This window comes from Ceratotherium simum, chromosome 6, assembly GCF_057802395.1.
Source record: "Ceratotherium simum simum isolate JZ-2026a chromosome 6, ASM5780239v1, whole genome shotgun sequence".
Classification (NCBI taxonomy): domain Eukaryota; kingdom Metazoa; phylum Chordata; class Mammalia; order Perissodactyla; family Rhinocerotidae; genus Ceratotherium; species Ceratotherium simum.
In genome coordinates this window covers 54,611,720-54,638,431 of record NC_141905.1, presented here as the reverse complement: position 1 = coordinate 54,638,431, position 26,712 = coordinate 54,611,720, and the positions used below count along the sequence as shown (strand labels likewise).

Genomic DNA, 26,712 nt, shown 5'->3' with positions numbered 1-26,712 from the left:
ATTTCTTTTTGGAGTAACAGATACCATTAAACGCTTATTTACACATCTTCACTGAAAGAACAGTTACACAATTTAATTTTGTCTTATAAAAGATAACTTCCCACACCACTGGACTGGACAGTTAAGGATGGAGATACTGGTAGTGCTTGGTACTAGCAGTCTCAATGTTTGAAAGGCATTCATTTGCAAGTGTGATAAGAAGAGTCATCATGCATTGAGTTCATCCGGATCATGTGCTGTAGAAAGTTTCTGATGGTGGCCACAGGATTTTGTGTGTCATGCGCTTAAGTCAACTATGACATGTTTGTAAATCTGTGTATTTCCCTTAAAACTGGAAGCAAAAAGAAAATTACGCTTATTAATGGACACATGTGTGAATGATCTCGGTGCCTGGACATTTAACTCCTGAAATTTCACAAATTTGGCTTTCTCTGCATCCCAGTTATACACTTGAGTAAAAGAGTAATCACTTCCAAGAATTGCATATTGATAGTTGTTTATCTGAAGAGGCTGGAACACCATGGATCCTCGCGATGGCATCCTCTGAATATCCTGAAATGAGGAGCCTCCCCATTTCATTACTTTGGAATCACCAATGAATCTTGTCAAGCAAATGTACACGTCACCTTTCACTGAGAAGTGCTTAACGGCATATACATCCTCCATGTTAGGGATGTCAGTTTGGTTAATGAATAACTGTGTTGCTTTGTTCCACTGATAAATTACAGGACGCTGGGAACTACTCGATAGGATTAAATGAGGTGTTCTGAGTGCCTGAGGCGTTCTGGCTATTTCTAGATATTCCACATCAGTGTCCCTGTACCATGCATGTAGGGACTGATGGGAGTAGAATCCATTTCCATTCCATTTGTAAATGGTAGTAAAACCAGCTTTTGAACTGTCAGCAACAACAAAGTACCAGTTGTTTTCAATCTTGAATGTTTCAATGTCATTGGGTTTTCGGATTTTGAGAATTTCAATATCCTGGATTTTTATGAATTTATTTGCAAAACTGTCTCGCTTATAGATGTGAGAGCCGCCAAACAGCTGGGCCACAATAACATAGAGCTGAGTTTCAATGACTATAGGCTTGCACACTACAGTGGACGTACCTGAGAAAAGACAAAGGAGAGGTTAGTTGGATGGCCATCCTCTTTGGAGCATGAAACACGCAGGCTGAGGCCATACAACTTCTACCAAAATCAGCTTGAAATAAGAGATTTCGTTGATTGATTAGGCAAGGCCAATCTCCAAGGCCAATGGCAGCAGGATCCTGAAGTTCTGTGTGCTTAATGGGGTCTTGTTACCAATAATTGAGTTGTCACGTCACATCCAACCCGCACTGAATGTTCGGGACACATGGCTACAGCCTGAGTTTTCTCCTCTCACCTCTTGCAGAAAGAAAGCATTGCTTTCCCTGACACATCATGAGTTAATCATCGTAATTGTAGTGAAAACTGCCATTTGTTGAGCATCTGCTATGTGCTTTGCCAAATCATCTCAGTAAAATTTCCCAACAGTCTTAAGAGAGAAATATTCTTATCCTCCCTTTCGCAGATGAGCAGATTGAAGCACAGAGAGGTTCGGTGCTGGTAGGAGAAGGCAGACTTAGTATTCTAAACCCAGGCCTATAGCATTGCTATGCTTTTAACCCAACCTGGGGCAGCGGTCAGCTGTTTCAGGGATTCCAAGTTGGGCTAAGATCCCACAAGGTTCTAGAGCAACCCCACGAAGTCTTGAGTGGTGGTCTGGGCAGCCCATGGCTCTACCTCTAATTGATTTGCTCTGAGTATGAACTGCTTCTTGCTCTAGCATAACCTGACTTTCCCCTGAGAAAGGAAAGAGATGCCACTTGGCATTTTTCTGACGCTTTAGGTCACTGGTGGCAGGAGAGAAGAGAAGGAAGAGGAATCCTTGAGAAAAGTGAAAGAGGGGTACAGTCATATGCAGGGCTCCTGAAAGTTACTTTGGGAAATCTCAGAGGACAGTATGGGACATGTCAGTGGCCTAGCTCAGTATCCTTTTGGTAAGAGTTTAATATTTATCAATAGATTCTGATCTCCTGCAGGGAGCTTGGCTCTGGGAAGCCCAAAGAGAGGCAGGGAAAATCTGGATCCCAGGCCACGTCTAGGGTAGCTCTAGGGACTCTGAGGCAATAAGTTCTACATCAACTCTTTCTACTAACTGGCTCCATCCATAGGCCACATTATTCTATTTGTGACCCTTTTCAGGACTCAGCTGATTATGTGACCTTAGGAAAATCACTTAACTTCTCTGGGATTCAGTTTTCTCTTCTGTACAATGAGAGTTTGGACTAGATCAGAGATGGCCATTAGATTTCAACCATGTATCAATATTGGTTGACTGATAGACTGTGACTGCCTGGAGAACTATGTTGAAAAGGATTCTGTGGCCATGTCTGCACTCTGCAAGAAAGAGCACCATGTCAGATTAGCAATGTTTGTCTGGGGTGAGAGAGGGGATAGTGACCATATATGTGACACATATTTGTCATCCTAGACTAGATAATGCACCCTGAAAATCTGCAAATATATGATTCATTTCTCTTCCAAGTGCTCATCTAAAGATTCATTCAAAGCAATTGATGGACTGTACACAGGTGAGAATAACGTGGTTTAGACTATACAAAGCCCTGCTGAAATCCACTGGAAAACTGATGGGGGCTTAGGGAGAAGGGGAAGGATAGCCTTTACCCATAAGAAAGAAGGAGGATTCTAGGAGGGTCTCAGTTTGGAGGGGATCTCTTCATCTGGGCACCTCAGTCTCGAGCAAGCCCCGGACCTGTTTTGATCCTTTGAGCAATGGAGCTTATGACACTCCCAGCCTCGTCTAATGGGCGACCTTTTATGGGGATATTTGAGTGCTCTTAGGACCAGATTTAAAGATGTAGGAAGCTAAAACTGATGTAAACATTTCAGAGGGAGCCCCATGTTCTAATTTATGACAAAAATTTAAAAATTGTTGAGATGAGAAAGAAACTTAAGAGATGAACTAAGTAAAAGTTTTCATGGAAAAATAATTGGTTTCCATGGTCAAATTAAATGCAAAAAATACCAGAAAGAGATTTGTTTCGTCACTGCAGGACTTCTCTGAGTGTCTAATGTGTATGAATCTCCAAGAGGGAGATACAGTTCACAGACTTATTGGACCACAAAACTCTTTTTTATTTATTTATTTATTTATTTATTTTTTCCCCCAAAGCCCCAGTAGATAGTTGTATGTCATAGTTGCACAGCCTTCTAGTTGCTGCATGTGGGACGTGGCCTCAGCATGGCTGGAGAAGCGGTGCATCGGTGCGCGCCCGGGATCCGAACCTGGGCCGCCAGCAGCGGAGTGCACGCACTTAACCACTAAGCCACGGGGCCGGCCCCACAAAACTTTTTGTCACAAGGCGTACATTAACATTTTGCAGAGGTAATGTTTGTGAAACAAAGTTTGAGACTCACTGATCTAAAATAACCTCCTTATTTTATAGTTAAGGAAAAGGGGGCAAGCAGCTTGCCCAGTTAGTTTGTGGCAGAACCTGGATTAGAATGATTCCTAGTCCAATATTTTTTCTCTCAAGAAAAATAATTCAATTTACTAAGCCAGGTGCTATGTTACGTTTCTTGAATATATGCTGGCATTATCTTATAAGAACCCTGTAAATTAAGTATTATTATTCCCATTTTACAAGTAAGGAAATTAAGGTTTAGGGAACAATCCCAGGTCACTTAGTAAATGGTAGAGCTGGGATTCAAATGACTCTAAGCCTGCCCAAAGCATTCCCCCACACCACTCATTTTTTCCTGTTGTCCTTGGCCCAAGCAGCTTAACTTTCCACTCAAAATATGATGAGGCTTTTCATACCTGTAATGTTGTCATAATTCCGGAAGGTCTTTTCTACATGGTCCCATTCAAGGAAAATGCATTTTCCAGTAAAAGGCTGAGCGATGACTACATACTCATCATTCATATAAGAAAAGGTGTCTATGGACAGTGATTGATAAGGCAGGTCCTGAGACTTTGCAAATTCTGCAAAAATAGGAAATGATGATGAGGGACCGTGTGCTAATGCCTTGTTCTTTGGTTAGATCTCAAAGGTCCATAAGAAATAAATTTATTTCAGAGTAAAATGGCAATTTTACTTTGCTTTTAAGCACATGAAGTTTTAATAGTTCACAATATTTTTGAAATTAAATTGCGTAGTTTGTTTTCAAGACATAAAAAATCGTTCCTAGGGGCCAGCCCCGTGGCGCAAGCAGTTAAGTGCACGCACTCCACTGAGGCGGCCCGTGGTTCACTGGTTCGGATCCGGGGCACGCACCAATGCACTGCTTGGAAAGTCATGCTGTGCAGGCATCCCATATAAAGTGGAGGAAGATGGGCATGGATGTTAGCCCAGGGCCCGTCTTCCTCAGCAACAAAAAGAGGAGGGTTGGCAGATGTTAGCACAGGGCTGATCTTCCTCACAAAAAAATAAAATAAATAAAAATAATTCCTGCACATGCAAAAAAGGTAGTCCTCATTTTAATTTTATGAGGTGAAATGATTTGGAATACATTACCTGTAATGATGCAATCAAAATCCTTGGAGGAGAGACTATTGATTTTGCGCTTCTTGTATTCTGGGGGCCCTTCGCAGTAAATGTCCTCAACAGTTGCATTGGTGTGGCCTAGCCATTCCACCAGCCACTTCAGTTTACAGTCACAATTAAATGAATTCCCTCTAAGGTCCCTGAAAGACAAATTTCAGTTGCTTTTGCTGGAGAAGGGTGCTCTACTTACACAGATATGACTTCTACTCCAGCAATAAACATGTGCAGAATGAGCCACAATCATTATGTGCAGAATGCCCCACAATCTACCTTGAACCTGACTGACCATTCACTTTGGGCTCAGAGAGTTACTGCAGCAAACCCTTAAAGACCACCTTGGCAATGGAACCTCATAAGTTACTCCCCCTTGGATTCAAAGGCAGCTCAGTCTAGAGCTGTGCTGTCCATAGAAATATAACGTGAACCACGTATGTAATGTAAAATTTTCTACAGACACATTAAAAAAGTTAAAAGAAATAGCTAAGATTAATTTTAATTGTATATTTTATTTAACCCAATATATACAAAATATTATCATTTCAATGTGTGATCAATATAAAAATTATTAATGAGATATTTTACATCTTTTTTTATACTAATTCTTTGAAGTCTAGTGTGTATTCTATACTTATGGCATATCTCAACTCGAATGCTAAATTTTCATCAGAAATACCTGATCTGTATTTAGATTTAATAAAACTTACAGTTGAAAAAAATAGATTCACATACCCAAGTTGTTCCAAACATACTTAAAAGTTTCCCAGTAATTGAACCCAGAGTTAGTTCTTAAAGTTAGTTTTTTGCTTGGTTTTGTAAAATTAAGTAAAATTTAAAATTCAGTTCCTCAGTTATACTGGGAACACATTTCAAGTGCTCAGTGACCACATATGTGGTTACCATATTGGACAATGCAGGTCTAGACGATAGAATGTAGTGATTATTCTATCATATTTAATTAAATCGAGTAAGCTATTTGCTTTTCTTCCTCCTCACAGATGTAATTAATCCTGATCCTATTCCATGGTCTACAAATTCAGTTTTAATAGGAAATGACTTCGACACAGCAGAGTTAACATAGACATACAATAGCTTATGTCCGTAATAAACTGTATAGCATAGATGGTTTAAATTTCCACATATGATCCCAACTCACCAAGTTCTCCGTTTATTTGCACTGCTTCTGTTCAGAAATTCCATCTCTTTTCTACAATCCGTCTTGGTCACACAGAATTCCTAAGATAGGTACTGCCTACTCTTCATATAGCACATGAATAATTTTTAAATGTTGAAGCATTTAAAAATGTTTTTTAAGGGATACATTCAAGAAAACCAAGAAATCCACTAAAAGGCAAGTTGGCATAGATCCTGGTACTTCTTAGATAATTCTTGATTTGGGCATAACAGAGTAGGACCAAGAGGCAAATCCATTATGGGATTCCCTGGAGAGACTGAGCCAATTTTAAGTGGGTTTTTTTGCTAATGTGGAGTATAGGCTGACACAAGGATGGGCCAGAGGGTCTCCCAATAAGCTGTATCTCAAGTCTGCCATGGAGAATCATCTAACTTTCAAGACATTCCCAGTACTGACCTCATCTCCCAAGAATACTCTGACCCAGAATAATGAGGGTCAAGTCTTCTGGGCTGTCATAAACCAGAGCGGATAACTGTGGTCTGCCGGAGATTCTCTTGGAAGTGTCCTGAATCTGGCACTCTCTTGGAAATAAACCATCATTCAGGAATTGTTCTCTTGGAAGTGTCCTGAATCTGGCACTCTCTTGGAAATAAACCATCATTCAGGAATTGGGGTAATAGGCATGGAGGAGGGGCTGGGGGAATACTACAAGGAACAAAGAAAGTTTTTCATTAGCTTACTGATTAGAAGTTAAATACCAGGTTTAGGAGAAAATACTTGACAGATTTTTTGTTATTGGAGAAAAGTTGTTTGAATATATATTCTATAGCAAAGTACCTGAATAATAAGAAATCTTTGCTTTTCATATATCCTTGCTTTGTTCCTGTATTCCACCTTATGGCATTTAAATACCAAAGTTCTGGAAGGCACCTAATGAAGCTAAATTGCTTTTGAGAGGGTTAGGCATACATTACTTGCTTTGCTTACTGCAAAATATACAAATTCCTTACAAAGATCTTTCACTCTGTGGCTTAAAAGTCAAAGTTTGAAAGCTCTTTTGTTTGAAAAAGGGTCAAAAATAATTAAGTTCATTCCCTTTCTGGGGCTTAAGCCAAATTCCTGGGGATTAAGCCTAGAGTTGTTGTTCAGTCTAATGAGAGAAAAGGCAAACTTTCCTCCCTTCCCCCACTTCCTGCTCCATTTCTCTGTTGACTGACCAACCCATGGGTGTAACCTTTCATCTTGACTCTGTCAGTTTCCCAGACTCCTTTATGTTTTTCCTTTGTAGCCCCATTTCCTGGACCTCATGAGAAAAAATGCATCTTGAAATTTCTATCTGGGCCTCCTCTTCCCACCCCCTCAAAGTCCCTTATCATCACTCCCTCCCATACAGACACATACTTTGTCAAAGGAATGCCTGGGCACTATATTTTCAGAATTTCCAGTGGTAAATACCACAGAAGATTCAAACTTTAGTCCAAGCAAATTGAAAATTTAAGCCAATTTAAAATTTAAATTTTAATTAAATTTTAAAGCCAATTAAAAATTCTAATCACCAATACCAGGTTTCTTTGTTAACTACTGCAAATTAATGAATTACTCAGTGATTTCTTAGGTCCTCTTACACGTTTGTTAAAGAATCCAGGCCTTTGAAAATGTCTTTTGGGAGTGTCTGTAGATTGTTGTTTGCAAGGCTCCTGGAAAAAAAAAAGAATGATATAAATTGTAGTCATAAGCTAAAAAAATGCATTTTATGATAAAGCTTAATTATGAGTCCTTTTGTTCTCTCCAGACTAAACCAAATTACTTGCAGTATTATTCTTTTTTTCTTCATTTAAGATGCTACTCAGATTCCTGCTATTGTATTTTCAATTCCTGGCCTCTTTGCTTCAACGCTCACTCAGTATTTATGGCACTTCGTGTATCATAGTTAACACCCCCCCCCCAACCCCCGCACACCGTCCCCCTGCCAATACCAGCAACAAAATGATGCCTGGGCATTGATCTTTTTATTTAGAACAGAATCTGGGATTCATACTTTCAGACATTTAGTCTAGGGGATGTCTCCCAAGTGGTGACAGTGTCCATGTCCAGTGCCCTCTCCCCTCACACTCAGGCTGCCCTTCTCTTCCCTCATTCCTCCTCACTTGCTCCAGGGAGCAGCTAGACCTCCAAGTGATGGAACAAACATCTCTAGAGTTTAGGGCCCTCTCTAATCTATCCCTTCACCAGCACATTCTTTCTTCTTTCCAAAGTACACACCTCCTTTTTCTATATTTTTTCCTTTTAGTTCCATTCATTCCACCCCAGAATATAGCTTTCTCACAAATACTCATCTACCCATTCATCCTTTTTAATCACTTCCTTCTTTTCCTTTCTTCCAGTTCTTCCCCTATTTTCACAGGAATGGTTTTCTCCTTCTCTTTCTATTTGTTCTTCCATGTTATCACTAGAATGATTCTAATCAAGGCTAATGAGGAGGAAATAGTCCTGATGGTATCAACATAAAGGAAATGTGTCCATTCTGCAGAAGTGTGGACATAACACAAAGCGGATGCTGTATGATGGGGAAAGTACTAAGTACTGGTAATTTTCTGTTTTTAACCAGCATTGTACACATACATGTGATATACTTTTCTTAGGAGTGTTTTTAATTTTCAGAATAAAAATTTAAAACTAAAACAAAAGAGCCTATGCTGTCAGCCTCCAAAGTCCTCAAAAATTCTCTCAAATTCCCTTTAAAACACTCTCAAAAGTCTTCTATGTCTTCCACTTCCTCTAATTAACATGAGATTTCTCAAGTGCAAACATTCAAGACTTTTAAAACCCATTTTAAATTAATTATGTTGTTTTTCTGAGTTTTAGAAACTACTACTAGATTGAAAAACTTTTTTCAATGAACCTTGGAACTGAGAATGGGAACAGAATCCAAATGTTCCAGTCTCAATGAAGGTCCATTTTATAAAGAAGGGCACAGCTTTGGAGTCATTGTGAGTTCGGTTTGAATCTTGACTCCACTATTTACTGGCTGTGTAACTTTGGTTATATATCTTCTCCGAGCCTCAGTTTTTTTCATTTTTAAGTGGAGTTAATAATACCTCATGTCATAAGATTGCTAGAAAAAGTAAATGAGATAAATCAGGATGGTACCTGGCATCTGATCTATTCTCAATAAAAAGCAACTGGGAGGAGGAGGAGGGGAAAGAAGGAGAAGGGCTTCTGTGCATCCATTGCCCAAGAAACAACATTTAGAAAACTGACCATATGAATGACCTGCTAACTTTCCACCTACGTGGTATTAATAAAATGCTGCTAAAGAAGACTATTCAAGAGAATGTCTACATAATTCATCTTCCTGCCTGGTGTTTGAATGAAGAGATTTCTTGGTGTCTTGGACAAATCCAGAGTCACTCCCAAGTTATGTGTTTCAATTTGTTTGCTGGCACAATGTTTCTTCAAGTTCTCATGCTAACTTCTCCTAAGTGGACATCCCTATCCCAGAAACCAGCACATACTGCAACTGTCTAGAGGGCACAAGCTTGGAGGAGGCTGGGTCATAGGACAGTGGGTGTGAAATGATGAACAGTCAAGTCCTGAATTACTGCTGCCCCTAGGGTTGCACAGGAAGAGGCACCATGTTTGTGTTGCTGCTGAGGTGCCAATCGGTGAATCTGGGAGTTTCATTTTCTGCCCAAAGGACAGAGCTCTAGGCCTCACATACCCAAGGTGAAGGCCAATTGCAGAGGCAGCTGGGGGGATACAGACTTGGAGCTTCGGGCCGTCTGGGATAGAGAGACACCAGTTTTGTACAACAAGATGGAGGACTTATAATTCAACAGAATTGGGGGATGCGGCTGATGAAGGCAGGCTGGCCTGATGGGCTGTAGAATGAGGCATTGCGCTTCCTGAGAACTTCTTGTAACAGGGAAGCTCTCACCCTAGGAACCAGAGGGTCGGGGAGGCAGGGTGGCATGTGGGGTATCGAAGGGAGAAATGGTGGATGGATTTACTGCACCCAATGGGACTCTTTCTCTGTTATACTTCCAAAATTCAAAGAAATACTGACTCACAGTATACTGTTTCTGAAGAAGATAGGATGGAGCTTCATGTCTAGGTTTGGTGAGGGGCAGGTGTGAGAAGCCTGCCTGGACTCATAAAAGCAGCAGAAACAACAGGAAGTAAGACTCAGAAATGAGAGGAAGGCTTCCTGATGCCCACAGCTCAGGAATTCAGCTTCCCTAAGTCTCTGGGAGGGCTCAGTGACATTGGGTTACATGTGGGTAAAAAGCAAGCAGGCAGCAGGGATTCGGGCAGAGAATGTCTTAGGAAAGCAATGCTGACAGAACGTGGGAATTATTCTGCAAAAAATGTATCAGGGCCCTGATACAAAGCAACCTTCCAGTGCAGGCTGATGGGTACAGGGTGACGGATACACTGAACATAGAGAAGGGGATCAGCAGAGCCTGAAAAGTTAAGAAGGGAAATGTGAAATGCCTCCTCACATATCTTAGCTGTGGCCAGTTTGGAGTTTTTACCAATTCCCAAGAGAAGAGAAACTGGAAATACTAGAGGCTCACTGCACAAGTGGAGAAAGATATTTAATCTAGCATTACCTAAAGTAGCAAAGAATTGGAAACAACCTACATGTCTATTAATAAGGGATTGTGTAAATAAACGATGGCTCATGCTTAACATGGAATATTTTGCAGGAGATTTTAAAAAATGAGATAGATCTTTATGATTTGACATGAAATGATGCCTAAGTGAAAAAAAGGAAGTTGGAGAATAGTATGTAGGGTGTAATCTCCCTGGGGAGGGAGAATTTATATCTATAGATGCATAAACAAAGGTCTGGAAGGAGACATAAAAACTGTTGACCAAGGCTACATCTTCAGGCAGCTGGAACATTTCAGTTTTGCGATGTAGACGTCTGGATTGTGAGAGTTTTTATCATCAAGCATGTATTATTTTAAATTCAGCAGAAACAAAGGATAAAGGTGAATTTGTGAAAGGACTCCATTGCTTAGGATCTGTGTATGTAATGGTTCTGTCCAGTGAGCATTCAGTCATTCTAGATCAATGATTTGGCTGCATTCATGAAGTTCCCAAGTTGCAGGCTACAGTGCGAGTAACTGCCACGGTCTGCACGTGGGTGCCTGAGTGGTTAGATGATGGCAACATCTTTCAGGAGATGGGCTTCAGGATGGAGCTACCTTCTTTCCCACAAGATTCCCATGTGGCTTCAGGCCCTCATCCTCTGGGGAACTTTAGGACTACAGTCAGCCAAGGCTTGGAGCTGTCCATGTGGGTTCCTCGAGCCAGCTGAAACTCAGCTTTGAGGAGGGTCAGGAGCCTCCAAAACCCATCATGGGCACCTGGGGACTTAAGGGAGATTCTCTGCAGGGGAGAGTTGCTGAGTGCTTTGGGCCAGGTCTACCAGGAAGAAAAAGGGGCAAGTCCCGTGATGTTCCCTGAAGCCTGCTCAGCATTTGGTGCTCGCACAAAAAGGGTGAATGGAATGAGATCTGGTGCCTAGTAGGTTGTTCAAACAGCTAGAGATATTGAGACAGCATTTCGTGGGTTAGGGTTACTTTAGGGTTGATGTTAGGATTATTTGTTTCTTCAGATTCCGTCTCTGCATTGAGTTTCACAGAGTGTCAACTTAAAGTTATTATTCCCTTCGCTATAGAAGCTCTGATTGGAATATGTTGTGTATCTTTTATAAAACTGCTCATAGCTCTTATTCCCTGCCTCATTCAGTGCATGTAGTAGTTCAGGTGCCAGCTTCATCTCCAGTAGACAAAGGGTTAGATTTGAGCTTCATCACTCTCAGGGAGTGCCTTTGGTTAACTTAATTTAACCTTTCTAGGTTTCTGTCTTGACATCTGCGAAACTGATTAAGAATACCGATTTCATTTCCTGTGAGAATTAACACATGCAACTACTGACATTTTTATACACACACCTTTTAAATGGACTCCGGGAAAAATTCTGTTTCTGCAGGTGAATTTTTAAGCCTTAAGTTACATAATCAAGACCACAAGACAAATCTTTTTCTTTGTTGTTGTTGTTGTCAAAAACAGTGATATTTAATACTTAAGCACTTTTAAATGCTCAATTCAGGAGGCTGAGATCATCTATTCTCTTTGTCTCTCTGAATAGAGAGAACTCTATGCCTTGGTATTCTTAAAAGTCCCATCTTTTACTGAGGTATAAATATATATACACATACACATATATATATTTTACTGAGGTATATATATATATATATACACACACACACACACACACACACACATAAATATACATACCACATATGCCTATATATACACACATATGTAATAATAATTATTACTATTTCTTCACCTCAAGAAAATTTGAGGAAATTATTTTTTTTTTTTAAAGGAGAAAAACAATAATCATCCAGGCAGAGGCAACCACTGTTAAGATTTTGTCATATTTTCTTTCAGTCATTAATACAGAGCCCGTCTCATGGGGACATTAATGTGGAAAGCAAGTGATTCTGGAGAGCCATGCTACCTGTCCCCAAGGTCTCTAGTCCTCTTCTCTCTCCTCTAGAGTGTGATGGCGTGAAAATGCGTAAGCCTGAATTGGCGTGGGGGACCTCCTTCCTTTTCAAAAGTCTGTCAGCTGGGCAAAGGTCAAAACAGTGCTGGATTCTAAAACTAAATATGAGCACTATTAGGAATAAGAGGAAGAAAAATTTGAAGGGTAAGGGAGAGAGAGGTAAGGAGTGAGAGGTAGCCACCAGAGCAGTCAGGAAAAAGACCTTCTACATGGTATGATTGAAGGAAAACCAGGCTCCTGCCCAAGCCAACCCCTTGCCTGTCAGGCTCGTTCAGGGCTCCCTGGACTCAGCAGCAGAGCACCGTGGACAAGACACGGGCCAGGAACGGCATATATGTGTTTGAGCTCTGGCTGTTTTCTTTTCTACAAAGTGAATGATCACTTGGTCAGAATGATCTCCAAGTTCTGTTCTAGTTTTTAAATCACATCTTTGTACTTTTCACTGTGAGAGGCTTATGGCTTCATCTTTAATAATAATACATTGATACTAGGAGAGGCAGTACTTTAAGCCACGTAGTTAGGAGTTGATGAGTTTGACAACAGGTTTTTCTAGGGGGTAGGAGTGCACTGGAATATCTGAAGGGGGGTCGCACTGATTGGGACAGGAGTGAAGACAAGGCAGTGAGAGATTTGAGAAAACATTTCATGTTAATTTTTTGCTAGGATGATTCTGTAGTGAGTACTGGAAGGATGTTTTTCTTACCACTGTATCACCAGGGCCTGGCACAAAGTAAGCCCCTCGATGGACACTTTTAAATGAATGAATGAATGGGGCAGGCTGGAGTGGATGAGAGGAAGGGCATCAATCTAGACAAAGAAGAGAGCAGAGGACTCTTCTTTTAGGCCTTTTGTACCAAGACACTGAGGTAGGGAGAAAGTGCAAAGCCCTGTGAATTACATTGCCACCCATGCCCACATCACATGGACCCACTGCTCACAAAGTGCCCTCCTTCCTCTTAGCCTCACTGTGGAAATAATTCCACAGCAATGAGGAAGCTCTTTAAAGTGTGCCTTCAATGAAGCACCATTCTCTAGGTCCTGATTCAGAATCTACCCAAGAAACATTCTTTAAAATACACAGGAAACTACCCAACTGAACATCTAGCTCCCTTGAGACGAGCTCAGTGGCAGACAGTCTTTCCTTCCTAACAGAAATGATGACCATTCCCTCCACTTTGGTGTTTTCCTGGTTTACCTGAGAAAACCTTTGATTATGACTATGGAACCTACTGGAAAGTCTTTTCTCTAAGACAGACCAGACTGGCTCAGACAGCACGTTTGTTTCAGTGCCACTGGGCTCTGCTGCTAAGAAAGCATCGCCCACGGCCATCTGGGGTGCTCCCAGCCTCCCTGCAGTGCAGATTCTCAGCTTGAGTTGGTGTCTCACTGAATTTGCGGTGCTTCAAGTGCAGTTATTTTAATTCCATACAAAATGTTTAAAGGGAATAAATACACTGCAGCATTTGGAATCCAGATCCAAGACCAATAGAGGTTAGGCAGTGAATTTTAGTTTATTTCTATACAGCGGTGCTTACTGTATACCAGGCTCTGTTCTAAGCACTTTGCATAGATTAACTCGTTTAATCTCATGGCAACTTTAGGAGCTAGGAACTCCTAAGTACTTTATTATTCCCCACCTCTATTTTTACAGATTGTTATCATCACCCTCATTTTACACATAGGCAATCTGAAGCGTAATGAATCTAAGTGACCTGCCTCATGTCCCACAGCTGTTAAGAGGTAAAGCCAGGCTTTGAACTCACATAGTCTGGTGGCAGAGATCACCCTCAGCCACTATATCATGCTGCCTCTTTACATGCATGTCACTGTGAAGGTTGAAACAAAGACATCTTGCCTGACTGACTGGGCACACAAGGGCATCCTGAGTTTGGGGACAGCTATATACATCTTTTATACCCTCATAGTGTTGAGCAACCAGTAGATGCTCATAGTGTTGAGCAACCAGTAGATGCTCCACAGCACCTATAGATTGATGACAATTTTCCCCAAATATTTTCATACATGCATGCAAACCATCCTGCCTCCACTGGGCCTTAGCCACGGTGACATTATGTGATGACCAAGAGAATCATTACTAAAATGCTCATGGGTATTAACAGAAACCAATACATAATGTTTAGACATTTTGGCATCTTTGGCCAAAAATTATTTTTTATTCACTTTTTCTCTGGCTTCAAAAGTAATACATAGTCATCAGAAAAATTCAAACCTTGCTGAAATATATAACCATTCAAACATTAAACATGTTTAACATTAGGACCGTAATTGAAAATAAAGTAATAGATAGAAGGTTCCAGGATTTGACTGGCTTTGTAAGGACTTCAATATAAGGAATTCTCCCTTTTCTGAGGGCTAGTTTGTGGGGGAGGGGGTATATATAGTAACTTATAAGTTGTCTGTAAATATCTCTTGAGAAGTTAAGTCTACTGAGACAGATGTATAAGAAGGTGAGATAAGTTCATCGCTTCTTTAGGAACTAACTGAATTTACATAAATGCTCAGGTGGGTCCCTTGGAGTAGCTTTAATGTTAGGCCAGAGTGGGAGTCAGTTGGATCTATAAGTATATGTCTAATCCCAACTATTTGCATTTGGAGATTAACAGTGAGGGTAGGGCTCCTGTCTTCAGGATCTTGTCTCTCTTCCCTGGCCATCTTTGCTCCTCAAATCATGTCTCATGGAAGGATCCAGCCAGCTCAATAAAAGCTTTCTGGTCCTGCTACAACTGACGTGGTGGAGAGGGCACTAGACGTCTCACTAAAGACCTCAGGGAACTTTGGCTTTATCGCTACTAACTGAAGAGCAGCTTAAACACAGGGTGCACCTCCAAGTTCTCATTGGTCAATGCGGGTAGTGCTACTGCCCTGTCTCTTTCTTAAGGTCATCAGGAGACTATGATAAGATCAGGAACATGAAAAAGCTTTGGAAACTTTTCCTGCAGTATGGGCAGGTTAGAGGACGAGATGATCATTCCTCACTGCTTGAACGCTTGTCCTTGATTAGGAAGAACTGGTCTGAAGTGGAGAAAAGTTCACTTTGAAACCTAAAATCTTAAAAAGGAAATTAAAGGCTCAAACAAATGTCAGATTTATTTATAAGTGATAAGTAATGGAAAATGAACTTAGTGTACCAAGCCATCAGAGGGACATTTGGGTTTCAAATCTTCCCTACCCACCTCTCCTTGAAAGGAAGGAAAAAAAAGAAGGAAGGAAGGAAATTAGAAAAGAGAATAATTAGAAATGAGGAAAGAACTTGGGGACAAAGGCACTCAGTGAGAAAATATTTGTTTGTCTACTTCCTTTTGCCAGACTGAGCTCCTCCAGGTTGGAACTGAATCTTACTCATCTTTGTGTGGCACATCCTAGAGACTATTTAAGATGAACCATATGGCATTGCCATTTTAGTAGATCAAAAACAATCTAATATTGGCAATGCCATATGAGTCAACCTAAGTGTTAGATAAAGATGCAAGAGATCTAAGGGTCACTTTCACTCAGTCAACTTTAACTTGTTCTCTCATAACACCTCCTTCCCACCTCCAGCACTCGGACAGAGAGATGGGACTTCCCTTTCACTGTCTGTTTGACCGTTAAGATTCATGCCTCTCTCTTTGAAGGCTGCCTTTGGTGTTTCCTTGAGCTTGAAGATTTCTAGATATTAAGCACATGCTGTACTGGTGTCACCTTCTTATAGTCTTCATATCTCTAAGGAAGGGGCCTCATTATGACCCAAATTTAAATTCCCATTTCACTTGATGGACGTAATAGGCTCTAGTCAAACAAAACAGACGTTCTTCAGTAGGGTGTTGTATAGAGATTTTTCTTTCCCCCTTTCCTCCTTCCACTTTCCTCCCTTCCTTACTCTTCCCTGCCTCTCCCCTTTCCTTCCCTTCTCTCTTTTCCTTTCTCCCTTCCTTCCTTCTTTCTTTCATTCCTCCCTCCCTTCTTTCTTTCCTCCCTTCCATCCTTCCATCCTTCTTTCCTTTCTTCCTTCCAGAGGGCTTTAGGCTGGAGAGAAGACACTTGAGTGAGCCAAGGGGCATGGCATGGCTAATATTGTGGGTTCCCAGAGAGGAAAGTTGGGTATTTCAAAGCCTCCTTCAGCCCCTCATGATGCTAAGCACTGGACAGAGGCTGGGTTGAATGGAATTTATGTGAATCAAGTAGATCTCAAGTCGAGGTCATGAACTTCCATTTCTCCTTCTACATATTCATTTCTTTTATTCATTTTTGTCTGAAAAATTAGGTTTGGCAGTGTTGGTTCTGTGACAAAATGGCATAACATTCACACAACACACAGCCATTTTTGTATCACGTTATACCATTGACATGCAAAGCAGCATTGCAAATGCTGTTTCTATTATAATGACTATATACAGAAGCCTTGAAAGGTATAATGATTTTGTAAAATACATCTGGCCATCAGTTCCCCCTTACTGCAAGTACAAACAGCAGTAGTGACAGGGCTTGGTAGAGGCATCATGATGACCATGTGGACACACTAGAATGCAGGCTCAAAGGGCAGGCATTTTTGTCTGCTTTGTTCCCTGCTGCATCCTGGGGCCTAGAACAGAGCTGGGAATGAGGCATTGTGAGGGAACAGGTTAAAGCTGACAGAACAACTATGATGCTTAGATCTCTTGCTTCTTTATCTAACACTAGTGAGACACATATTAGGCACTTGAGAAATGGTCATTGAATGGATGAATAGCCATTTCAGTTCAACTACTGAGCTGATTTTATCATAATTACATGACTACCAGTTCACTAGTCATATATCCCCTCCAAACCTGTTTCTTCATTTCTAAAATGGGGATTATTGTGCCTATCTGGCCAGGACTATTGAGAGGATTAAATGAAAATTCATGTAAAGCATAATGACCAACATAATAGTAGGCACCTAATAAATGTTAGTGCCTTTTCTTCCCATGTTCTTCTAGTTTCCTTAAAAATACACCTGTGTGTGCTGGTGGGAGTGCGAATTGGTGCAACCACTGTGGGAAACAGTATGGAGATTTCTCAAAAAATTAAGAATAGAGCTACCATACAATCCAGCTATTTCACTGCTGGGTATTTATCCAAAGAACATGAAAACACGAATGCATAAAGATACATGCACCCTTGTGTTCACTGCAGCATTATTCACAATAGCCAAGACTTGGAAGCAACCTAAGTGCCCATCAAAGGACAAATGGATAAAGAAGATGTGGTATATATACACAATGGAATACCACTCAGCCATAAGAAACGATGAAATCCAGCCATTTGTGATAACATGGATGGACCTTGAGGGTATTATGTTAAGTGAAATAAGTCAGAGGCAGAAGGTCAAGTACTGTATGATCTCACTCATAAGTGGAACATAAATACAACAACAAACAAACACATAGAGATAAAGATTGGATTGGTGGTTACCAGAGGGGAAGAGGGGAGGGAGGAGGGTGAAAGGAATGATTAGGCACATGTGTATGGTGATGGATTATAATTAGTCTTTGGGTGGTGAACATGATGTAATCTATGCAGAAATAGAAGTGTAATGATATACACCTGAAATTTATACAATATTATAAACAAATGTTACCGCAATAAGAAATAAATAAATAGCAATAAAAAAATACATCTATGTGTGTGTGTGTGTGTGTGTGTATGTGTGTCTATAGGGTCCCGGGGTGGCTAGGAGAAACAAATTATTTGATTCATGTTGTTCAGGGTTTCTCAGCCTCAGCACTGTGCCCTTTTAGGCTGGATAATTCTTTGTTGTGAGGGCTGTCCTGTGCATTGTAGGATGTTTAGGGGCATTGATGCTCTCTATCCACTAGATGCCGGTTACAGTCCCCAGTTGTAACAACCAAATATGTCTGTAGACATTGCTAAGCGTTCCCTAGGAGGCAAAATTGCCCCCTGTTAATAACAACCGATGTAGCTCTAATTCCCCATTTGAATAATTAAATATTTCATTTATAAATAAATTGTTTAAGTACAGTTTAGACATTGCCTGTGGTTATAGCATATGTTCAAATGTATATAAAGTCATGGCTTATACAGAAAAAAAGAAGAACAGCAAATATCAAATTGAGCTATATTGTCAACCCATAATTATCCATGAAGTGAGTAATGATGTAGATAATAAAAAAGTTATTTCAGTCACACAATTTCCCTGCATTAGATTGTTTTCCTAATTATGGTTGGTTTAGGCTAACCATATTAATAGTAATCAATTTCCTAGACACACACGGGCTGATGACAGGGAGAGATGGTAACTGCGCATGGACAGAAATCCTCTGGGTTCCTTCAATTTTTGTGAATTCCCACAGGTTTTCAAACTGTGTTGTCCATTAGCAAACGTAAAAAGTAATAGCAACATTCATACTTACAGGTGAATTAAAGACTTTAGTCCCCGGAAAGTATGTCTTGAAATGGACTTGATGTTGTTGTTTTCTATGAATCTGCAACAGGTTATAACATTTTTTGTCAGACAGCTATAGGAGCCTGAGAGAACTCGTCCTGCATAACTATGTTAAAAAAAGGTTTTTTTACTTACAAATACTCTAGATGTGGAAGACCAATGAAAGCATCATCACTGATCACATCAAAGGAGTTCGATGTGAATAACCTGCCCAGAAAAAGTACACAATGAAAATGGTTCAACTGACAGGTTGTCAGTATTTGCTGCTTTTATCTCTCAAAGAAACGAGTGGGAGTTGTGTAAGGAAAAATGTCTGGATATCTGCTTCCACAGTGTTATTTACTCAGGTAATTTTTGCAGCTTTTTTTCACACCCAATTATCTCCTCATCAAATGTTTATCAAACGGGGGCTTCGTGCCCCACTGCTCACAGTGATGGATGTCCCATGCCCTAGGTAACATTTTGAGATATAATTGGGCAAGTATGACAGTTGAAGCAGTCAAATCAACGTTTTGCATATTTTCATGAAAAAGACACTAACAGGATATTTCCCTCTTGCTCTAGAAACTTCTGGAACATTCTGACCAGCCCAAACAATGGTGTTTCAGGATTTTAAGCCTGGGAAACCTAGAAAGGTAGCTCCATACTTGGTTGTGCTGTGACATCTCATAATAGATAAGCCATTGACACTGGCTCAATGAACTTCAATTCATCTCCTTCTTCAAAAATAGAACAGGCTGAAGATGGGACACAAGGAAGCTTAGGAAGAGTCTTAGACCCATTTTGTTACTAAATAGTTGAGAAGAACACTTTCACTTGAACAAATTTATTTGCGATTTCAAAATCCATAGGAATTTGGTTTTGAAATTGGTGAAAAGGAACCTCGACCAGTAGTCCCCATATCCTGTTGAACTCTTCAAAGAACTTTCTGAATGGAAGGCTTAAAAGAGGTGATTATAGGCCAAATAATACACAGTTATTTTTTTAGATTGAGTATTAATTTGTGGAACTCATTAGATAAAAGTGTTGATACAAGCTGAAAATAAGATTTTAAATGTACCGATGACAAATTTATGAGTCAAATGATGCTCAGTCTACATGTTGAAGTTCTTGTATGGAGGGACCTCATATTCCACTTGTAACTATTGTCCAAAATGAGGCCATGGTCATGGACCAACCAGATGTTTGACGTAACTTGACAATTTGTGTCTCATACATACTGTTTAACTTCACTATGTAAAGTTCAATAATCTGTGTTAGTAACCTTTTTGACATTTACTTTTGAAGCCTAGGGACTAAAAATGACTGCCACTAGCTAACTTAGTGACTTCACCTCTCTGAGCCTCTTAACTAAGGGGATTAAAACTAGGAGATCTCACTTTCTGAACATTTATGAATAACTTATTCAACATCTTGGATGGCTTCAAAATAATCAAAGGAGTAGGACAGCAGTGGGTTAGAGATGAATTGAGCGTGACTTGAGAATTTTTGAAGCTAAACGATGGGTACATGGGAACAAATTTTACTATTATTTTAACTTTTACGTTATATATGCTTATATAACTTCATATATGTTTGAAATTTTCCATAAAAATGAGGGGGAAAATGGACCAAACAAACAAAACTAGATGATCTCTTGCATTTCTTCCTAAGCTATCAATCCTGGAGCCATGTTGGATTCTCTTCTATCTCTCCTCCCTCCAACGTGATATAGCTTTACACTCAAGTAATTGACTAGGCTCTGAAAAGTCAACTCTAACGAATGTATTAGATGTATTAGATGTCCATAGTTATTAAAACATGTTCAAAGATTTAACTTTGGCAATTATCTCTTCTCACTTCACGGTTCTTGAAAACAAGTCTGCTCAGCCTTACTCCAAGGTAAGCTAACATCCAAAGTTTTCCTTAGGTTCCAGATTTTCGTTTCATTCTGTATAGGCAGCATCAGGAATGGACAGAATGGAATAAGGCAGAAATAGATACAGAGAAATGACTCCCATGCTCACTGGTTTACAAACTGTCCCATGGTTGGACCAGCCACTTCATAATCACACACTCCAAGTTGCCAGAAGAAATAGCTTTCATCACTATTTCTCCTTATGTTGAATCAGATGCAAAACGGAGAGGGAAATGGATATTAGTGGGCAAAACTTGCCCACACATGTCAGGGAAATAAAACAGAGGATTTCCACTAGAATTTTAATCTGCTTGTTCATTGCTTATCCCTAGCACCTGTAATAGTGTCTTCCCCATAGTGGACACTGAATAAATATTTGTTAAACAAAGAGGAATTCACTTTACATTAAATTCTGGTCATTACTGCATTACTAGATTGAATATTCCTTATAGCAGGGGCTTACCCTTATTTGCTTTTGTGTTCCCAGCCCTGGGCACAGTTCCTGGCTGAATAATGTTTGTTGAACTAGATTTCAAGGATTAAAACCTCTGGCTAAAACTAAAATTACATGCAAAAATATGATGAATCTCACAAACCTAAGTTGAGGTAAAGAAGCCAGAACATAATAAAGTATATCCTATATGATTAGACTTGCATAAAGCATAAAACCCAGCAAAACTAACCTATGCTGGGGGAAGTAAGGAGGTGAGTAGTAACTGGAAGGGGGTACAAGGGGAGTCCTCAGGGTAAAGGTAACGTTTGGTTTCTTGACCTGGGTGCTGGCTACAAGGGTATTCACTTTATAAAAAATCATGGTGGTGGGGAGGGAATGATGAATAGGCAGAGCACAGAGGATTTTTAGGGCAGTGAAAATACTCTGTATGATACCATAATGATGGACACATGTCATTAAACATTTTTGTCCAAACCCATAGAATGTACAGCACCAAGAGTGAACCCAAATGTAAACTATGGCTTCTAGATGACAACACAGGTTCATCAACTGTAACAAATGTACCATTATAGTGGGGGAGGTGGGTAATGGGGAAGCTATGCATGTGTCAGGGTAGGCATATATGGGAAATTTCTGTGCCTTCTCCTAAATTGTGCTGTGAACCTAAAACTGCTCTAAAAAAAATAAAATCTTAATAAAGCAATAGAGATGTACACTTAGGATATGTGCACTTTTCTTTATATATATTATATTTCAATTAAAAAGTTTCTTATAAAAGCAAAAAAAAATATTCCTCTGGCTAAGATAATGAATATCTTAATCCTTCAATTCTAAATTCAATTGCAGTTTTCTATGGACAAGGATTCCATGGACTAGATTTGTAAAATTATACACATTCTAAATATAGCTGAGCTGGCTATCCATTTTATTATCTTGTGTATACTTAAAAAGACTTAAAAAATATCATGTTCTATAAAGAGGATGAAATTCTGATCCTCAATTCTTTATGGATTCCTCTAAATATGCTTGATTTCAATATTGTGATTTGTTATTAGGCCAGATATGTTAAAGAATCCCACAGACCCTGTTAAGGGAAACTGTGCCACCCCACCTCATCTTCACATACAACTGACCTGGGGCAGACCAGGGTGGCCGTGTTACACCTCACAATCTCCCTTTCCTCCATTCCTTTCCGCAGACTATTAGGGCAAGAAGGACTCAGCTTCTCATCCAGAGTAGCTGATTCTGAGGTCAGTCATCATCCCATGGCCCAAGTAGCCTGGTTCAAAAAGTGAGATGAGCTGGGCTAAAGATGAGTCCCTTCTTGGGGATTTGGAACTGGCAAGCAGAGACGGAGCCAGCCAGCAGAGGAGCTGAAGGAGAAAGCAAGCCTTAGGGTTGAGTTAGATCCATGGCAGGCAAAAATGTGTGCAAGACACACTTAGGAGAGAGCAGAATGTGGAGGAGACCTCACAAGGGGAATTGTGTGTGCAGGCTGGAGTGCGGCGATGCCTAGGTCGGTTTTAGATCCTAAGCCAGTGCTTCTTAATCTTGGTTGTGCTTGGAATGACCTGGGGAGCTTTAAAAATACTGATATCCGGTTCTCACCCTCAGGGATTCTGGTTAAATTCTGCACCTGGGGTGTGGCTTAGGCACGGGGATATTTAAAATCTCCCCAGGTGTCTCTTATATGTAGCAGGACTGCATATGGATGGTAAGCTTTCCAGTCAATTACAATAGCCACCCTTTACCTGCGGTGACTGAGGGGGCCTCTGCTCCTTGCAGCAAGTCTGACTGGAGCAGTTGCTCTGGCACATGCAGATGCTGTGGACTGTCCTGTCCCCATAACTACAGGTAGCGAGAGTCTGCAATAATATGACACAGATTTGGCAACTGTCCTCAAGATAGCAGCACATGGAGGGGTAAGTGGGGACCAAGGTACCATCAGGATGAACTTGTTACCATGAGCCACAAATCAGAGATCTAGACCCAGTAGATTTGCCAAGCAGCAAACGGGTTTGTGCAGAGATACTATAGAATTTGCCCTCTGCCCCTGGTCTTGTGGGAACATTTGAGGTCTCTGCCACTTCCTCTATTCTTAGGGAGGAAAAAACAAAGCATTTTTCCCTAGAATGTTGGTGGAGGTGGGCCCAAGGATGTGCCTTGACCTATCTGTACCCTCCCGGCAAGGGCTATGCCATCAGCATCATGAATTCAGTTGGAAAATGGACTGTAGGAGGAGTGAGGAGGATTTTTTCCTCTGCAACCAACGGAGTGCATGTTTCCTTACCAAGAAGAAGATTTAGGAAGACTGTACATATCAACCATCAATTCCAGGCAGGCAATAGCTCATTTTAAAAATGATGATTGCTGCCTTCATAATAGCCTACATTTCATAGACTCCTGCTCCAAGTTCTCATCTAGTCTTTGGAACAACTCGGTGAAAGTGGCAGAACAGGTGTTAATATATATTTGACAGAAGAAAACTGAGGCCTGGACGGCTGTCAAAAGCTTTGCCCAAGGTCGTGAGGCCCAAGACTCCTGGTCTACCACGCTTTTCAAACACTGGGTAGTCTCTCAGTATAAGACCTGGATCACATAATGACACAATATCCACATTCTGGCAGACAATCATAATAACACTGCTCAGCTCATATGGATTTAAGAAATCTAATTAAATAATAATCTCTTTTTAAAGGAATTAATTAATCAATATAAGTAGTCTCAGAGTCACATTAAGATCATGCCAACCTGCATTTTTTCAAGTAAAGGATTTTAAAAATTTGAATGCAGTTTAGTGTATTCTGCTTATGAATACTATACGCTCTTTGTAGAAATTCTGGAAAACACAGAAAAGCTTAAAGAAGAAAATAGAGATCACTATACTCCTACTACCCAAAGACACTTGTATGCATATATGTAATATATACATGATATATACACATATATATTTATAAAATTGGGATAATAATTTTTATATTGTTCTGTGTCCTTTTCATGTATTTATTTTATCACGAACAATTTCTCATGATAATAAATTTTTAATATATAATTTTAACAAATGAATAAGTTTTGTGTTATACATATATCATGATTTAATTTTTTATTATTGATTCCAATTTCACTATTATAAATACTGCCATAACCATCCTCATACACAAGTATTTTTCCATATCTCTCATTATTTCCTTAGGATAGACTTAGGATAGATTTCTAAAAGTAGCATTATTGGATTATAGATGGTTTTTAAGTCTCTAGTTCTTTATTGCTATCTTGTATCAAATTACATGTTCAATTCTGAGTATAGAAATGCCTATTGTACCACATCCTCTCCAACATTTAGTATTATCATTATTGTTTCTTTTTCTATGAAATCATGTCCTTTGACTATTTTTGTTGCTTTCAAAGTACTTTTTATTTACTATGGACATTACCTATTCTTTTCTATATTATTTGATGCTAAGAGTTTTTCCCTACTGATTGTGATTTGCCTTTTCATTCGTGATTTTTAACACATAGAAGTTTTACATTTTTAACAAAATATATCAACTTCCATTATATATTCTCTCTTTGCTTTAATTCTTAAAATGTTCTTTCCTCACTTAAGATCAATGAAATATTACCTACACCTTCCCTCTTTAAAAAATTTTTTTATTTGACTCTTTTATCCATTTGAGACTTACTTTTATGTATAATGTGAAGTGAGACACTGCCTTGATTCCTTCTGATATATTTACCCAAATTTAACCAAAACCTGTTGTTGAATAATTAATGCCTTCCCCATTGGTGAGTATTGCTACCTTCAAATGTCTGCTATTTTATTGGGTTTTTCCAAAAAATCTTGGATTTTTTTATTATTCCCACTGCTACCTAATTTATTATTTTATCTGTCTTTAGTATTTATTTTCTCTTGGTTTCCTTATGATATTTATTGATCCTCAATTCATATGCTTTTATTCTTTCTGATTTAAAATGAAAGTATTTAGAAATATGACTTTACCTCTGCATAAAGCATCCAGTAAGTTTTGATAGGTAATAATCTCTTAAAATTGCATATTTGATTTCAATACATATTTAGAATAGTATTCTTAAAATCCCTTGCTGGGGCCAGCCCCATGGCCTAGTGGTTAAGTTTGGCATGCTCCGCTTCGGCAGCCTGGGTTCATGGGTTCAGATCCTGGGAGTGGACCTACACCACTCGTTAGCCATGCTGTGGCGGCAACCTACATATAAAATAGAGGAAAATTGGCACAGATGTTAGCTCAGGGCTAATCTTCCTCAAGCAACAAAAGAGAAAGATTGGCACAAATGTTAGCTCAGGGCTAATCTTCCTCAGCAAAAAAAAAAAATCCCTTGTTGATGATAGGTTTTTTTAAAAAATTTTTTTGTTGTTGTTGTTGGTGAGGAAGATCAGCCCTGTGCTAACATCTGCCAATCCTCCTCTTTTTTTTTTTTTTTTTTTGCTGAGGAAGACTGGCCCTGGGCTAACATCCGTGCCCATCTTCCTCCACTTTATATGGGATGCCACTACAGCATGGCTTGCCAAACGGTGCGTCGGTGCGCACCCGGGATCCGAACCCGCGAACCACGGGCCGCTGCAGCAGAGCGCACGCACTTAATCGCTTGCACCACCAGGCCGGCCCTGATAATAGCTTTTTTAAAAAAAGCTTTCATAATTTTATGGTTAATATTGCATTGGGATCAGAGGATGAGATCTGTAAAACGTCTGAGCTCCAGTTCCTCCTTCCACTGCCTACATCCAACGGCCTGTAGGGGTGGGTCACATTTCTTTACAAGCAATAAATTAACCAATAACCCAGGCCATAAAGTTGTTAGAGGGTTCCTAGTTGAACTGAAAAGCTAGGACCAGCAGCATTTAATTCAAAAGGAGCAGAAAAGTGGGCGACAGGGTTAGCAGGGAGCACAGAGTTCTAGGGTCAGCAACAGAGTAGTAAAAGAAGGAGCAGAGGATCACAGAATGAGGATCCAGCTACATCAGAAGGAGGTCAAGGCTAAGGCTGCTCAATGTCCAGCCAAGAGGCCAGAGATGGGGGTCCACAGTCCTTTCACTGGGCAGGCACATGTGTTAAGGCCAAATCTGACGGGCTACTGAAGTGGTTTCCTGCCCCAGCTTCTCACCTCTTCTAGGGACCAGGGAAGGAGCACACTGAAGGGAGAATCAGGAAGCCTGGGTCTTAATTCTCACTTGGCCATAAATCCTCTGTGTGGTCTTGAGCATATCACGTCTCCTCTCTACATTGTGAAATGAGGGGTCTAGACTAGATAATTTTTTAGATCACTTCTAGCTTGAAAGATGCATGAGTCTGTGCTCGTAGCATTGTGGGCTTCATTCATGGAACAGTAGGCATGGGCTCTGCATGGCTAGTGAGGAGTTCTGGGGAGGCAGGTCTGCAGGCTGAGAAAATCTCCCCTTGTCTCAAACCACACTGCTCATCTAGTCACACCAGGGTCCCCTGGCTCCAATGACACTCACTTCTTCAGACTCTTTCTAGTCACTTGTGACACCTCGACTGTCGTCAGAATTGTCATTGGCCTATGAGGAAGACTACATCCTGCCTTCCAGCCCAAAGCAGATTCTCCTGGCTATGGAGGGGAGACA

The 26,712-nt window shown here is 40.2% G+C and overlaps 1 protein-coding gene across 4 annotated transcripts in view; it reads right to left on the bottom strand.

The window, feature by feature from the left end:
• Window positions 1-276: 276 nt before the first annotated feature.
• The window catches only part of LGI1 (leucine rich glioma inactivated 1), a 37,832-nt gene continuing 11,396 nt past the window's right edge, over window positions 277-26,712 (bottom strand). For 2 of the 4 annotated variants that reach the window (XM_004427851.3, XM_087432960.1), the window contains 6 exons: window positions 18,877-18,948; window positions 18,710-18,781; window positions 7,355-7,426; window positions 4,568-4,737; window positions 3,871-4,035; window positions 277-1,112 (listed from right to left, as the gene is read on the bottom strand). In XM_004427851.3, the coding sequence (XP_004427908.2) occupies window positions 277-1,112; window positions 3,871-4,035; window positions 4,568-4,737; window positions 7,355-7,426; window positions 18,710-18,781; window positions 18,877-18,948 (1,387 nt within the window). The remainder of the gene's footprint in view (window positions 1,113-3,870; window positions 4,036-4,567; window positions 4,738-7,354; window positions 7,427-18,709; window positions 18,782-18,876; window positions 18,949-26,712) is intronic. The other 2 variants (XM_087432962.1, XM_087432961.1) reach the window with 2 other exon arrangements.